The sequence below is a fragment of the Diabrotica undecimpunctata genome, chromosome 3 (genome assembly GCF_040954645.1).
Source record: "Diabrotica undecimpunctata isolate CICGRU chromosome 3, icDiaUnde3, whole genome shotgun sequence".
NCBI classification, from domain to species: domain Eukaryota; kingdom Metazoa; phylum Arthropoda; class Insecta; order Coleoptera; family Chrysomelidae; genus Diabrotica; species Diabrotica undecimpunctata.
This window is the reverse complement of record NC_092805.1, coordinates 88104433-88122416: the sequence shown is the minus strand read 5'-3', so window position 1 is coordinate 88122416 and position 17984 is coordinate 88104433. Positions and strand designations below refer to the sequence as shown.

General features: G+C 32.7%; 2 protein-coding genes across 4 annotated transcripts in view; one reads left to right on the top strand and one right to left on the bottom strand.

The window, feature by feature from the left end:
* Positions 1-17984, top strand: part of Cals (calsyntenin 1) — a 457567-nt gene that overhangs the window by 33891 nt on the left and 405692 nt on the right. The gene's annotated exons all lie outside the window — the stretch shown is intronic.
* LOC140437016 (glucose dehydrogenase [FAD, quinone]-like) overlaps positions 1-17984 on the bottom strand; it is a 97878-nt gene that overhangs the window by 16495 nt on the left and 63399 nt on the right. For 2 of the 3 annotated variants that reach the window (XM_072526235.1, XM_072526237.1), the window contains one exon: positions 82-1631. The exons of the other annotated variant lie outside the window; for it this stretch is intronic. In XM_072526235.1, coding sequence (XP_072382336.1) covers positions 160-1631 — 1472 coding nt within the window. In that variant the 3' untranslated portion in view covers positions 82-159. Of the gene's footprint in view, positions 1-81; positions 1632-17984 lie in introns of those variants that run through there. 3 annotated transcript variants of the gene reach the window in all.

Genomic DNA, 17984 nt, shown 5'->3' with positions numbered 1-17984 from the left:
CAATCGGTATTCTATGAATTTGAAATAGCTATAAATATTCTAGAGTATATGTAATTTTTTATTTAATTCAAAATGATTCAGTGTTAGTATAAAAGTGTAAAATTTTATTACAAAAGCATATAATCAGATCTACAAAAACACATTATTTTAGCAAACAGTTTAAGGTGCAAAATCCTTCTTGTACTCGAATTTAATAACGTCAGAAAGTTTCTCTCCAATCATGGTACAAATAGCATTAGGATGGCCTGAGAACGTGAACGGGAGAACACTAGCATCAGCAACTCTCAACCGTCTCATTCCAAAAACATTGAGATTCCAATCCACCACTGCTACTTTAGGATCCGTCCCAGTTCGACACGTTCCTACTGGATGAAACGCGGGTATTGACATTTGTCTTATAAAACAATACCAATAGTGTCTAGATAAAAAATCGGTTGCTTCGCACGCCGGTAAGGGTCTTACTTCTAATTTTGTGCCCATTTTTTGGAAAGCTAGCGTTTTACTAATATTCAGAACTAGTTGTATTCCTTCGTAAAGTGTTTTTAGATCTGTATCATGCCGATCGCTTAACGAGTTGTAATCTATAACTGGGTAATAATAGGGATTTTTAGTCTGTAATCGGACAGTACCTACAGACTTACTATGCAGCAATACTGCACTTAAAGTAAATGGATTTGGTATGGAAATATTAAATATTGTATTCCATATTTCATCCTTCCACTGAAGAAACTTTTTTCCTATTTCACCCGAGCCAGAAATTGACGGTATTACTTCTATATCAGGATAATTGAAACTATTTTCTAGAGCAGTTTTATACCATCCAGCTGCATCTAGAGGATTTCCAGCTGTTAAATCACCATAACCATTTAAAAATTCTTTGATTTTCTGCGTAAGAGTTTGATTTACTGACGACACATTTGAAGAAAACTGTAATCCACAGAAGATATGATCTCTTAGATTATTTCCTACGGGTAAATCTTGAACAACAGGTATTTCCATATCGTTTAAGTGCTTTTTGGGACCTATACCAGACAACATAAGAATTTGCGGTGAAGATATAGCACCAGCAGATAAAATAACTTCTCTGGTTATTTTGACTCTGAACAATTTCTTATTTTTTGTAAAAAGAACACTTTTGACTTTTTTATGCTTTGTTTCTAGTTTAATCACATAACTTCCTTCGGAGATGATGAGATTACTTCTTTCCCTTACTGGTGTAATGAAGGCCGAAGCTTGATCATACCTTCGTCCTTTTTTGGTATTCATTTGCATGATGGTGGCACCTATTTGTTCTTTACCATTGTAGTCCGTAATGTTTAGACCAAGCTCTCGATTAGCTTTCAGGAACACTTCAGTGAAGTTTGAAGGTGGTAAGTGGAAGTTGGTGTAAAGGTATCCCTTTTTGCCGTGGTAGTCCCAGTCTACTGGCGCCTGCGGATTGTTTTGGTGAAAGTCTTCGGATTTTTTGAAATAATTTAGCACGTTTTCGTATCTCCAACTCTGGTCGTTTACCAATTCTGCCCATCTATCGTAATCGATGGAGTTTCCTCGACTGTAAATATTTTGATTTATTAAAGATGTGCCGCCTACTCCCTTGCCTCTGGGGATAACACATCTATTGTCAACGGCACCTGTAAAAACAATCTCTGGTTGGTGTGTGTATGATCATAAATTTATATTTACAATGTAACAATGATATATGAACAATAATAATATAAAACTAAAATCACGGAAACAAAGACTCTGTCTAATCTAAGCAGGATTCTGAAAACTAAGGAATAAATACATACCGTTGTATCGAGGGTAAACGCTGGGAAATAATACAGAGGGGAGGCTCAAACTAATAATAGAAATCTAAAACAGAATTAACTCAGAACAATAGAAAAAGACAACCGGGAATACTGAAAGATACAAATCGGAAGCTGGCGTTGAATACTAACGAAAAATTAAATAGATGTACCGGGTGGTCCAATAAGCCGATCTCTCGGCTATATATCATAAACTATTCATGTTATAACTTTAGGAAAAAAATCCTTAGTAAAAGTGGCCTAGAGAAATCGCTGGAAATAACTTTCAAGTTTCTGGATTAACCGCTAGGGGGCGTAACCTGTGAAGAAAAATTTGAAAACCAGTTTTTTGTGAAATATGCCCAATTGTACTAAGTGTTAAATGAGTAAACTAGAAAGAGGCCTAAATTCCGCACAAAGTTGTTCAAGTATTTTTTTTTATTTTTTCAAATAAAGGTGGGGGAGAGTGGGAAAGTATTTGTGGATAAATACCTATAACTTTGGTTTGGATCAACCAATTTTAACGAAATTAGTGTCATTAGAAAGAGTGTGGATGATTTAATTTACATCTACTATAAAACAATTGAATTTAGTTTTAATTGTCATGGGTAAAGGATACTTTCGAATAGAAAAAATTAAAATTTGTTTTTCTTTAAAGTGTTTAATGGAAACACCTATTTATTGTAAATTATAATGGAACTGGATTACATTCGTAACAAAATGGCGCAAACCGCATCTTGATAGCTTTTGTCGATTTTGAGATATGAATAAAAACGCATAAACATAAGTAAGTATAGTATTGACTCACCCTTTATTATATCTTAAAATTAAATATGCGAAAGTTCATAGAAATTTCTCGATCATTAAAACTTAATGTCCAACGAAATGTTCAAATTGTTTTCCCTCGTTGTCCACACAAAGATGTAATCTTTCGCGCGTAGACATCAGCTGCTTTAATCTCAACTGTTGATATACTATTTATTGCGTTTATAATGCGCTGTTTCATGTCGTCTGTTTCATGTTATTTCATATGAAATAACAATGGCCAAATAGGTATCAACATTAAGATTCTTCTGCTATAAAAAAATTTGAAAGTACCTACTGACTTATTTTTTAATTTAATTTATAATACAAGGTGAGCCAATACTATACTTACTTATATTTATGCGTTTTTATTCATATCTCGAGTTCGACAAAAGCTATTAACATCCGGTTTGATCCATTTTGTTACGAATTTAATCCAGTTCCATTATAATTTACAACAAATAGGTGTTTCCATTAAAAATTTTGAAGAAAATCAAATTTTAATTTTTTCTATTCGAAAGTACCCTCTACCTATGACAATTAAAACTAAATGCAATTATTTTATAGTAGATGTAAATGAATTCATCCACACTCTTTATAATGACACTAATTTCGTTAAAATCGGTTAATCCAAACCAAAGTTATAGGTATTTATCCACAAATACTTTCCCACTCTCCCCCACCCTTTATTTGAAAAAATAAAAAAAAGTACTTAAACAACTTTGTGCAGAATTTAGTCCTCTTTCTAGTTTACTTATTTAATACCAGGGCCTGCGTAGCGCAAGCGGTAGGATTCTTGCCTCGCATGCCGGTGGTCCGGAGTTCGAATCCTACCGCCAGCAAGAATAACTAGACATTTTTAAAAATGTCTATAGGCCCCAGGTCGACTCAGCCTGAATAAAATGAGTACCTTGGGTAAAACCAGGGGTAATAATAGGCGGTTGAAGCGTAGCACTGGCCATGTTACCTTCCTTGTATACCGTAGGCCCTAGATACAGCAGACTACCCTGCTATACTCCCAAAGCCGCGAAGCAGTATAAAACGGGAGACTATTATTATTATAATTGGGCATATTTCCCAAAAAACTGGTTTTCAAAGTTTTCTTCACAGGTTACGCCCCCTAGCGGTTAACCCAGGAACTTGAAAGTTATTTCCAGCGATTTCTCTTGGCCAGTTTTACTAAGGAATTTTTTCTCCTAAAGTTATAACATGAATAGTTTCTAATATATAGCCGAGAGATCGGCTTATTGGACCACCCGGTACAGAATACATCAATGAGTTGTTCAAAGACAATAGAACAGAACAGGTGAAAGTAGAAGATGGTGTGGTTTTAAAGATATTAAAAATGGAAATTAAGATGACATTAAAAAACAACAAAAATGGCAATTCCAGTAGAAAGCTTAAAATGCATAAATTAATGATGAAACCTTAGACATTATAGTAGACTTGTGTAAGACACTGTACAAAACAGGACATATACCGAAACAATGGTTACTCTACACCTTTTGCTCTAAATGCTTACTAGCGGTTATAGAAAGAGAACTAGGCTCTAAAAATAGATCATACAATACGTAGTTGATGTTACTTACGACTTTGTACAACTTTTTTAAATTGATAATTACCTCTACATATATAACAGTTGTGTTGTTTATATTTGGCCAATGTAAACAGTTATTTTGTGACTAATCATTCACTGAATTAAACTACCAGATCACTTTCCTCTTCCTCGCTGCTAAACTACAGTTTTCAGGATCTGCCTGTGCGGTAATTCTTGAAGAAAAACTCTCAGTCTTAAAACTTGTACGTAAGTTTCTCTTAGATATTGTTCAATTGCATAAAATCCACAGATGTGCACTTCGATGCGCTGTTGTAGCGGTGTATTGTATATTTCTTTTATAATTTCTTTTACAAAATACCTGATAATTCCTTTTTTAATTCTTATCTTGATAGTCTTGAGTTCGCGGTTAGATATTATCTTTTATCGAAATCGCTGCTTAGTTTAGAATGTACATTCAATAATATTGGCCAATCTTTGAAAGATATTTCACTATTAAAATCATATTTCAGTCTATTCAGTCAGAGTATCTAGGTTGATTGTAGGTTACATATTATTGGTATTATATTTCATTATTTGTATCATATTTTACTGTTATAATCATATCTTATAATATTTCAATATATAAATTCTTTAGAGTAAACATAATATATTGGAGCTATAACATAGTGGCAAAACAAACAATAACGCATGCATCAGTGGTATGGTGGCCCCTATGGTACTGCAAAAAGTATCATCCTCAAATTAAGTAAGATACAAAAAATTATTGCTTGTCTTGAAATTACAGGAATTCTGAGGGGTACACCTAGGCAACTATAAAGGCTCTACCGGACCTGCCTCCTCTGCACATGGTTATACGATGAGTTTAAGGATGAGGCAAGACTGGATGGGATATTATAGACTGCTAGAATATGGTGATAGCAGATAGTTTAGAGGGACTTCAGAGGCTAATGGACAGAATAAACGAGTACAGTCAACAGTACGGACTAAACATTAATACCCACAAAACCAAACAAATGATTGTCAGCAAGGAGAATATAAATGGGGCTCATCTATACATTAATGGGACGCAGATAGAGCGAGTAAAACAGTATTGCTACCTGGGAACTATTATAAACGAACAGTGGAGCAATGTACAGGAAATAAAGTGCCGCATAGGAAAGGCAAGAACGGTCTTTAACAAAATGAGCGCCATCTTCAAAAGTCACAACATATCCCTGGATACAAAAATGAGACATTTGAGATGCTATGTTTTCTCTGTGTTGTTGTACGGGACGGAGGCATGGACGCTTACAGACACCACTATTAAAAAACTTGAAGCATTTGAGATGTGGCTTTATAGAAGAATGCTGAGAATATCATGGACAGCAAGGATCACGAACAAGGAAGTTCTAGAAAAAATGAAGAAGGACCCAGAGATTGTGTTTACGATCAAACGCATAAAATTGCAATATCTGGGACACGTTATGAGAAATCAGCACCGTTACTCCCTGCTGCAGTCTATATTGCAAGGTAAAGTCAAAGGTAAGCGAGGACCCGGTAGAAGGAGAATATCATGGCTGCGGAATTTAAGAACATGGTTTAAGAAAACCTCAACGGAGCTGTTTCGAGCCGCAGCGAGCAAGGTCATGATTGCCAATATGATTTCCAACATCCGAAACGGATAGGAACCAGAAGAAGAAGAAGAATATCTGAACAACGTAATAGTTAGATCAGGACTCAGAACATCATAAATGAAATCATGGATACCGTATGGATGATAACTGGTAAAGTTTATGAAAGATACTCTTTCCAAACTTTGAGTATCGCTTCATTAGGTCCGAGTCTGATGCGATTTACCTCTGCGAATTTTTTGGTTCTGGGGTGTTTTCCCTCTAATTTTTACGAAAATTTTTATCCGTCAGAAAAATCGGAAAACAAGATCCGACGATATGAACGACTAAACAAGGTCAGACAATATGAAAAGTTGCTTTTGCTGTTGTTATGAAAGTATCATGAAAAAATTAGCTGGTTATATATGAATTTCGTCATAGTAGTTTTTCCCACATGTTCGATATATAGATATATATATATATATATATATATATATATATATATATATATATATATATATATATATATATATGATTCATTATATATGATTCATTATGATTCATTTTATCCGCCAAAGATAAAATTAAAATTACTAAATAGACCATCTAAATAAATTTTCAAGATATCCTGGAGAGTTGTTATGCTATGTAAAAATACAAAATAATATTGATTTGCTCTTAATATTTCAAAGTATAAAATATAAGTCAAATAATTCACCTAATAAACTATAAAAGATATTTCGAAGAAATAAAGTCCATTATCTTTGGATTACCTGTAGTAAACAAAATTTAAGATATGCATAAATTATTTTCTTTGTAAAATATATTTGAGTGAACGTAGTGAATTGAACAATACGACCGGGTTTTCCAAATGGACTTGTACAGTGAATAAAGACAATAGGGTAGAATTTAGAAATTATATTTCTCCGTTAGTTCTTAAGAATTTGTAGAAACCGATTAGCATGTTAATAGTTTGTAGGAAATTTATAATTGTAGGTAAAATTGTTGTTTGTCATCTAAATGGTAGATGGTGGGAAGTATGAGGAACTCTGATTGGAGGACATTGAAAAAGAGGTAGATAGCTATGTAGGAATGAGAGTTTAACTGGATTTTTGAGGGAGAAAATAAAAGGAGTTGTTTTCCAAGGGTGCAAGGCGAACAGTCGTGTTTCTTTGGCGGTTCCCAAGTGATAGTAAGCATTAGAAGTGAATGTTTGTGAGTTTTTGTGGACTAAGTGTATCCTGACGGAAGCTGATCCAGTAAAATATTGTAAGTCATAATTTTCTACTTATATATTCCAAGAGTCACTGTTCAGGCCGGAACGAGAGATTCAGTTTATCGAGAGGAGAAGAGGCTAGCGTCTTTTGAACGATACGTGCATCTGAAGGAGACCATTGAAGACGAGAGGCTCGCAATAATTTGTTGTAAGATTGCGGATTACCTAGGGAACTGCGAAGAATAGATAGTGTAGGATACCAGGAACAAGGATTTGGACAACTCATCTTCAGAGAGATAGTTTTTTTTTTCATTCGTCAGTTTTTTCGTTATCAACAAAGTTTTTTTTAATTGCTCCAGAAAAGATAGAAATATTTATCAGGAGATATAGAACAACAATTTTGATTTGAAATTTTAATTTATATAGTATATAACATTAATTTTTGAAGGTTCACGTACGTAGAACAAAATTTTGATAATCCTTATATGAGATATTTTTTGTTTAAGATATTTGAGTGTGATTTTTATTTCAATATATAATTTTGTATCATATATGTTTATTATTCCGGTATCCCTCAGACCTTACCTATCATATGTAAAGCATAGATATTGAAGCACGAATATAACCCTGAGATAAGAGAATTAAATAGTGTGATAAAATCATAATTGCATCATTTAAATAAGTTTAATTAATTAATTAATTAGCTAATTAATTTTTGGCGCACCTCTGACTTATAATATCACATTAATATATATATATATATATATATATATATATATATATATATATATTCTAAAAATGCTCTTTCGGGTTACATCACAGAACATTTTCGGACTAATAAGTCCATCATCACTAGAGTTACCAGGTATACATGAGTGAAGTCACTAAATATGTGGGTAAAAACACTTTAAATCATGTTAACTTTGTTAATTAATACATATTTGTCCATAACTTTAAAATGATGTAGTTTTAAACAGATTTACTTCATGGTAACGCAAGACTCACAGGAGTTTCTAACTCAAGAGAAGGTGTCTCTATGGGTACTCGATAGCAACTGGTTGCTACTAGTTAACTTTGAAAAATAAACTTTTTTGCCGACGGGCACTCTAACTAAAACATCTGCCCACTCGAGGGATGGGGCAGTTTCACAAATCCAATCAATAGCTGGATCATGCGGTGGAAAATCAAACGGAAATGGTCTCTGTCCGTTTATATTAATACATCCAAGCTAGAATAAATGAAAAAAGAAAAGACATGAGAATTCAATGCAAATGCCTTAATTGTTTGGACGTTAATCGGAACTATCCGTAGAAAGTGACTTTCGTACAATTAAAAGAAGATTTTTGACTCTTACCCTGCTTGATCATTATACGTAAGATGAAAGAAAAAAAGAAATGACACATTAGTGTACCTAAAGAAGTATGTGAAGTAAGACTTAGTTTGTATTCTAAGGATGTTATGCTCGTATTATGCACTTATCAGCTAATTGAACAATGTTAGTTCAATAATAATCATTTGAAAATATTGAAGATTTCATAACAAAAATGGGGCAATTTGGATATCTAAAATATTTGGGAATTGGATAAACATATTGAAGCCTGTAGCCACGTCAGTGCCGATTGAAATTACTCTCTCCTATAATATACTCTGCTATGTATCAAATTTGGTGAATTAGTAGATATTTATAGTTTCTTATACCCCAGAATCCTTCCGCATTGTACAAATTTATTTTTTGTGTTCGTTTCTTTGAATAGATCTGAAAATAATTTAAACGGTAATGTCGGTTTTTACAAAAATAAAAACATTTAGAGATAAAACAATACGCGGAGAAGACAAAAAGGACATTTTAAAATACAACAATAAAGCCAATAATAATTCAAATACAATCGCCCTCATAGCAAACGAGATAGAATCTCTAAGATTTTTCGAAATAATGATAATGAACATACTAGGATTAAAGATATGCACGAAAACGTAAAAGGACCCATTAAGTAGTGAGAATACAAACTTCTTAACCCGCTGTTGCATGAATTTATTTTATTTTATTTTGTGACAAAATAAAGTAAAATTATATTAAATTACCCTTAATAGATGTATGTAGAATTCACCGTTTTAACTTTTTTTAAAGTCATTCGGATGTTGAGAAAAAAAATGTGTTCCCATCTGGGAACATTATCTATAAAAACTTTTATTAGAACCAATTGTCATACACATAATATCGATGTATTGCCAGTAACCAACTATTCCAAATTGTGAAACTTCTTAAAACAGTTACTACTTTTAGAATGAAAGCATAAATGCACCTTACATTTCTCTCACTGGGCCCTTGGTTTTCGTTTAAAGTTTACATCTTTCCCTGTTAACAGTCCAGTTTGGCCAGTGTGAAAACTGATCTGTTTGTACATATATATTGGGTCTAGGTTTAATGTATCTTCTTTTGGATGGTTGGTCGGGTGTGAAACTTCTAGACCGTCCTATTTATCTTTTTTGGTAAAACACCACCGTTAGTTAGTTGTTCAGTTAGAATTGTTTTTAAATTCAGCAGTGGTATAATCTCTTCAGTTTTTCCAATTTGTTCTTTGATTCGCCTGTCTAATAGCCAAGCATTGACTACTGCTGCATCCAGCATATGATAAAAAATACGTTGGTACCATTTTCTGCTTTTGATTTTGATTGGATATAATCTCAATAAGGAATCTTGCAGATCCACACTGCCCATGTGCCTGTTATATTGTTGTACAATGTCTGGACAATCAATTTCTTTCCTAGTTCTTTCGGTGCGAAAGAATCTTTACACTTTGGCTGTTGTTTGAGTTCCACAATAATCTGACAGTAAAGACACAATTTTGTTGTCACATCACTGGATTGTATGTATGGTATTAGTGCCGGAGTGGTCCTGAATGCTTCTCCTTGTTAATTTTTTAATTTTTTTTGCCGACCTTTAAACTCAGAATGCGATTTGTACGAATTTTTGCGATAGAATGTATGCCTCGTTTTGACAAATATGACACTAGTGGTACAGTTGAAAAATAATTATTGTAAAAGAGTTTGTGGTGTTTATTGGATGGTATTTCCCTGCTCAATCGAACTACAACATTACTAGCAGTTCCCAAATTTACTTCATTCGGTAATTCTGTGTAACCATCCTTTCCACCCAAAATTTCAAAATTATATGAAAATCCGGAGATTCCTGAGAGAACCCACATCTTGTAGCCCCATTTATGAGGCTTTTGGGATTTTATGTCTTCATACTCGAACGTCCTTTGAACGATATAACTTTTCCGTCACAAGATAAGTGTTCTTCTAAAGATATCTGCAAACACGATCTTTTTATTTGTTCAATCAGGGGCGATATTTTGTCAAGGTTCCGGGTATTTTCTAAATTATTACTAAAATAAAGAAATCTTTTGATCGTTTCAAAACGATTTATAGGCATTACCACAGCAATATCCCCATAAAATTTTCAATTTCTACGGGTCATGTGGTAATTGACTTTTGTGGATTGGTTTGAGCGCTGTATATAAAAGTTTGTCGAACTTCCTCAATTATAAAATCTGGTGTCAGAAAAACAGAAAAAACTAAAAAAATTGTAAAGAGAATTGAGCTGCAATATGGTTGGAAGTTACTATGTACCTTCAAAACCCAGTTCATCTACATTTCGCACAGTTTTTGGAGGAGGCAATGTCATATTATGACTTTTTTTAATAGATCTTTGTTTCGCAGGTAGTTCAGTATCCGATTCATTGGTTATCATCATTTTCATTATCAGAGTCTTCTTGACAGTCAATAGTTACTCTGGCTCGGTTGGTTTGTACAACTAACGGCTCAAACTTATCTTCATCAGATAGTTTCGAATCTTCACTTTTACTTTATTGTTGTAAAACGATGTTGGAATACTCTCAAATTCATCCATTTTTTTCTGAAAAAAAGGTTACTTCAAGTTCATTTAAATTAATTAATTTAAACCAATATTATATTAAAGGAGTCTACCAACTTGATAAAAACAAACTATAACATATTTCCTTTTTTCAGTGGCAAAATTTACCTTTTGCGTACAATGTTCCCGTACGGGAACAGTAACAATTTCGAGCAAATACTAACAACAACAAAATCAATTTATTATTTCAATATATCAGTAGATCCTTACAATACACGTGCTACACTAACAACCTACTCTGATGTCAGTTCAAACATAACTGCTATTTATTCAAACAACCGATGTTATATCAGCAACACACAATGATAGATAAAATTGTCGATAGCAAATATACTCATGGAAATGAGTATATTTCCCATGAGTTCCCATTTGGGTCCATTATGCAATAGACGATTAAGAGTGATAGCAGACTAGATATGATCACCTAAAAGTTACGTAGGCAGACCGAAGTTAATTGGAGTATTTCGCGTGAGTCGCGAAAGTAGTTTCTGGTCATATCTTTAGCTATTGCCATTGATTTTCATTGAAGTTACGCGTAATTTGGTATTAGAGACATACCAGGAAGGGTCAGTCATTATCATGAGAATTTTAGACTGAAATTTTTCTAGTATTTCAATTTAGATTCGTAAACAGTCCCTAACAGTTCTGTACTGTAAGCCCAGTATGGATAGAAGATGATTTACTATATACACACTTTAATTATTATAATCCTGATTTTCGACCTACTACCTACTTTAATTTTGTGTTTAATCTAATCTGCGATCAAAATACATCAATAAGTATTTTATATGTTTTCGTGCTGCGTTCATTTAAAGCTACGTGTGGACAGTTTTCTCTAAGGTTAGTAAAAGTAATTTGAGCAGACTTGATCTTATCTATTGATAGTTTCCATGTTTTCAACCAATTCTGAATAGCATTTTCATTTACTTATATTGTAATTGCAACATTGTTTTTATATTTTATTTTTATTGGGTTATTTTTTCTTTTTATTCATATTTTTTTATTTTTCGTGTGCCAATAGATTAGAAAGTGGTTAATAAGATAATAACGTTGCTTAAATCAGTTGTGTACCCTTTGTTGAATGATAATATCTTCCAACATGTGTTGGTTTATCGAGAGTAAACTGAAACGATGCCTTTAGGCTCGCTTCTGCTGTAAACTTGAATGTAGGTGTTAATAACCTATGATAATGTTTGTCCCTATTTGCCGTTCGAGTATTAATGTACTTTATGATATACCTAATCCGTACAGTTTAGTTGTTTTGCTTGTTAAAATGATTATTTCGATAATGCGTAGGTTGGGTTTATAACCAGATAGATAATAAGGGGCTGTATGTCGTGAGCATTACATTAAACGTCGAGATCAATCTTCTTAATATGTTAAAATACCTTTTGATATTTCGTTAGTGTTAATCCAAAATGCCAGTTTACGAATTTATGATGCAAAGGAGACTGTGGGAAATAAAAGCATGATGAGTAGATCTAGTCTTTAGTACTCTAGTCTTTCGTTTCTAGTTGCTGTTAGGTGTTGACAACATACATTGGAAACAATTCTCGCACAGAATCAATAATGGAACAAAACATAAAAATTTACATGTATAAAGCATTTTAGTTCATCATTGGTGCAAGGCCTTTAAACTTATTTCTTCATTTGATCCTATTTCTTGCAGCTTTTGTGAATTCGAAGATCTTTCCATCTTTATGGCTGGCTCCAGTCTATGCTATTTTGTATAAATAAAAATTAAAAAGATGTGTGTGATATTGGCTTTAAATATTATAAACTGCAACTAGTCATTGTTCAGCACCTTTGCATTTATAATCAAAAACTACTTTTCTAAAGTGCAATATGGTTAAAAATTATACAAACAATTTGCACGTACAATACGGACATCCTGTTGCGAATTAAGCATTGAATACTGATAACTATACATTTATTTGATACGTGCTGATGTAGGCGCATCATTTAGTAATTTTAGATGGTCTGTATTGTATGGTACTAAACGTAAACATATGTGGTAGTATTAAAACTAAGTAAAAGATGATAAACTGGTAATTTTGTTAACCCTCGATTTATCGCGTTAAGTCCGAGAGACCAGATTTCAGACAATTTTGTTTTTTAGTAAAAAGGACTGCTTCGGCTTCTTATCTTAAAATGTTTTTGTTTCCCTAACAGCTTGCAATAGTTAGTCTATATAAATTTTAAACTTAGCCTGACCTAACTTCTTAATACATTTAAAAGTAACGTTTAAATAATATTACTAATGACATGGTCTAATAAAACTCGTAAATAAAACGAAGATGTGCGTTTACAAATAGATCGCCCAGACTTGACACGACGACTAATTTTCTACTAAGAGACGCGACGATCGCAGGGTTAAATGGTACTTTTTGCTTTATATTTAAGCAAAATTACAAATTTGATATTTCGTTATTACAAATAAGTCATGCTAACAAAAAATATTAAAAAAAAAACAAAAAATATTAAACAACAAAATTTGTATTTCATACACATTCCTTATTCTAATCTCTCTGCTCTCTCGTTTTGGTATCTCTTACATGTGGAAAGAATGGAAGAAGGCGAATTACCAAACAAAATAAGCAAACAACTACCAGTAGGAAAAATAACAAGAGGGAGACCGAAGCTGAGAGATACATAGAACAAATAGAAAATTATATCTTCTTCTTTACGTGTCATCTCCGCGACGGAGGTTGGCAATCATCATGGCTATTCTGATCTTAGATGCTGCCGCTCTGAAAATTATATAACAACCTACAAATAAAAAATTGGAGAAAAAAAGCATGAAACAGATCAGATTGGAGAAGAATTCTAGAACAGGCCAAGATCCAAAAAGGGTTATCGAGCCAGTGATGATGATGATATATACAGAGACGATGTGCCTGACTAATAGAGACGAAGAGAAGCTAAGAATAATAGAAAGGAAGATACTTAGAAGAATTCTTGAACCAAAAAATCCAAGATAGAGAGTTTAGACTTAACAACGAGATAAATAATTAGAAAAATGGAGAAGATATAGTCCGACATTTAAAGGGTGAAATGACTCGAAAATGTACTAAGACGAGAAGAAGATAAATTAATATAGAAAATAATAAACTGGAAACCTATAACTACAATACCTAGAGGGAGACCAAAGTACAGATAGGAACATCAGGTCAGAGAAGATATCAACAGAATCATGATACCTAACTGAAGAAAAAAAATAGGAAAGAAGGAAATAGAGCTTAATCACGAATCGTGCAAAATCATACAACAACCTGTGTGAGTTTTTATCATATTGACGACTGTGTATTTTTTTATTTCTATCTGGCTTGTTTTCCATGTAAATAATATAATATGGAATGCTGACAATGTTATCATTGTAAAAAACTAGTTTGTCGTTTAGTTCTATAGTCTGACCATGTTATGTATGACTACGTATGTAAACTCGGTTTTTGACACCCTTTTAGAACGAGACTCTACAGCATACAAGGAATAATACGAGGAAAATAACAATACCATACATAAAAGGATTATCAGAAAAACCCTTGTAGTAATGTATGGTGCCTGTCTTACGTTTAGAATTGGCTGCTTCTGTTTAGAACATGACAGAGTCGTAAAAACACTGTTCGTGCAATTATTTCGTCTTTTGTTTTTATATTGCGTGCAATATAAAAACAATTATTTATTGTTTGAAAACAAGTTTTTATTAATTGTTTTCAAACAATAAATAAAAACGGTCTCTTTAGTTTACATCTCAACCTGTAGCAGATTTTCCAGTATAGATGAAATCGGAGCCTCCACGACAGAGGCCAGAATTAAATAAATGTTTTTCAAGTTTGGATCATGTCTTTTTTGAACGATCCGGATGTTGTGGATTCATCTCCTCGTTTCGCTTGAGATATACCCCCTATCCGATGTAGGAGATGCCCTTTTTTCATTTTTCATCATGGTGGAATCTTTAAATGTAAATGTGGTACAAATATATCACGTCGTGTCGTTCTATTACGTAAAATTTTTTATCCCCTTAGATAACGATTAATGCCGTACATCGTAGCTGATCCTTTCACTCTCACTGTAATTGTATATCATATAACATTTTCTTCATTTCTCTCACAATTTTCACTTATAGCGGGAACTCCTTTGTCAACGCTAGAAGGTACACTTGTGTTGTAAGCTGTTCATAATTCTTTATAGATATGCTTTGGTCTAACTTTTCCTTACGTTATGAAATTTTTGTCCTACTCATTTGTTATTTTCCACCATTACCAGTACATTTTGTGTTTTTCTATTAGTTCCCAGTAATAGATTGCGTTTAATAAGCTCAAGAACTTTTCAGATTCTTTCCGTGTATTAGTATTTTATTGTTTCGTTTTAGATACAACTGACCTGGTTAAAATATTATCCTTTTTTGTTTTATGTTTTTCTGTTTTACTTGTCAAGTTGTTTTACGTTTCAAGTTCACCATATAAAATTTTACATTTCCATTCTAGCTTCTGCAGCTACTTTCGTCTCTATTTGAGATAAAACTCTTATTGGCATTATATACTTCTTAGCTTTTCCCATATAAATTAATGAAATATATTCTAATCAAATAATTCTTAATTTGCTTTTAGTTCTTTAGTATCCCTACCTAATTAATGCATTGCTTCCGAATCAGCATAAGAATATTTCTCAATTTTTCTAGAAGACGCTCACTTTATGTTTACGAAAATTATAATTCACTATCGATGTAAATTTTATTTCAAAATTATACTAATATAATCAATATGTATATACGCTTTTCAGAATTCAGCCTTGATGAATGTTAAACAAATATCATCTTTTTTCAAGCTATTAAAAGAAACATGGATTGACAGGGAAAATTTTCACCCAGAGGCGTGGCTAACAGGAACTATTTCTAAAATTGATAATGTAATGACTCTAATGGTAGTTCGTTATAAATTAATATTTAAAAAGGGTAAATTTTTGTAAATTCAAGGTCATATCAATTTTATTGATTATTTTTGTGTACTTCATGTAAGAATGATTATCATTGTTACGTTTTAGTATGTTCCGTACATTTCTGAACATACAGCGACTTAATAATTTCCAAAAATATAAACTGAAATTGTTTCTTCCAATTTGTTTTATTTTAAAATTTACTGACATTCATGTTAATGATCGCTTAACTATCACATAACTCAGTAAACCTAACAAGATGGCACCAATAATAACAAATCAGTATGATTTAGAAAGTAAAAATGTTTAAAGTTCGCACATCAAAATAATCGCCTTAGTTTACAAATTATAAGAAGTGGTTTAAGTGACGCTATTTTTACAATTTTGGAAAACAATAAAAAATTTTAATACGGTATTAGATAAATCAGATTTCTCCCCAGTGAAAAAAATACAGTTCCAACAAAGCAATCACTTGAGAAGTGTTATTCTGAGTCTCTTCTCGCAGAAATAATAACTGAGAGATGGTATGATGATTTAAGTGCGGTCGTACAAACACGAATGATGCTGAACGCTCTGGTCGCTCAAATTCGGTAGTTATTTCCAAAAAATCAAAAAGATCACAAAATCGTTTTGTCTAATCGTAAATTAAAAGCGTGGGAGGTATTAGAGAAGTTAAAGTTATCAGAAGACAGTGTATTCACCATTTTGCATGAACTTTTGCAACTGCTTCAGTGCAATAAAGAGAAGTTTTTGCGACAGTATGTGGCTATTTATCAAACGTGACCATGTACAAAAATAAAGTAACGATTATTATATTATACTATACTGGTGTGTTTTGAAGAAAAAAAAAGCGAAAAAACTGCCAAAAATTAAGAAAAAATTGCTATTTCTCTTGTTTTGATGATAAAAATAGTGGGATTGCACTTTGAATTACTTTCGCAACCATCGTGATCTTGCTATCTGGCCTTCAGCAATTACCGGCTTTTTGAAAAGTTCCCTAGAATATCCCAGGAAAAGAAATTTAGATAAACGTTCTTATGAACGAAAGTTATTATGAAAGCTGCATATAGTTTTATAAATAGACGTCGAATTGCAAGAATTAAATAAATGTATTAACCCCTCAAAATCTACCGTCTAAATATTCATACACAAAACATGCGATTTTATTTTAACCGTGCAGCGAGAAGACGCCACTCTTTTCTGTTTATTGTGTCAAAAATCAATTAAATAACGTGTGGTTTTTACATTTTACCGGTTATTTTGTGCATTTAGTTAAAAATATAGCTTCTAAAGCAAAACAAAGTCACGCAATAAGTAAATTCGGTCAAAAGTGGGAGAGAAGGTAAGTCTTTATACAAAAATATTGATTTTACTATCTTTTTAGTAAGATTCTTTGTTTATTTTGTCATTTAGATGTTATATTACACTACTGTTTGTATTTAGTGGTGTTTAGAATCACTATGTGTTACAGAGGGTAATCCAAAATTAAGCGCATGAAAATTCATACGTTACGATTTCATGACCATTAGTTTACTTATGTTTGTAGTTTTATACGTGGGTTTTTTTTAGAAGACCATTTACTGCCAAAGAGATAATTAGACCCCTCAAGGGGTCTTAGAGTCCTAAGAGTGCACAATTAATAGACCCCCTGAAAACGACGGAGACACGGATGTCGATGAAGTTCCAGAGGGAGAAAATGTGGTGAATACTAATAGCGTGCATTTACTGGGCCCTGGTATACTAGCAGAAAGTTCTCAGTTGGAAACAATTACACACTACCGTGAAATGATTGAATGGAATTTGGAACCCTTAATTTTAAAAATAGGTTTAAAAAAAATGGGTTTATCAGCAAAGAACATACTAAAGCCTAAAAAATTGAAAGTCGAAAAAACAAGACGTTCGTGAAAACCCTTGCATGTTGAAGAAGAGTTGAAAGAGAATTCTAATTTAAAAACAAAAAATAATTTTCAAAATCGACCTCAAATCTTTAATAATAAGATTAAATCACGGGGTCGCCCAATATTTTTTGTTTTGTTCCAATAGAAGCGATGATCTTCTCACAAAAACAACTACTTGTAAACGTTATATTCATAAACAAAGAGTAGCTGTTCTGCAGCCATCTTTGATTCAAGCATACAATACTGGCCAACGGCTTCCG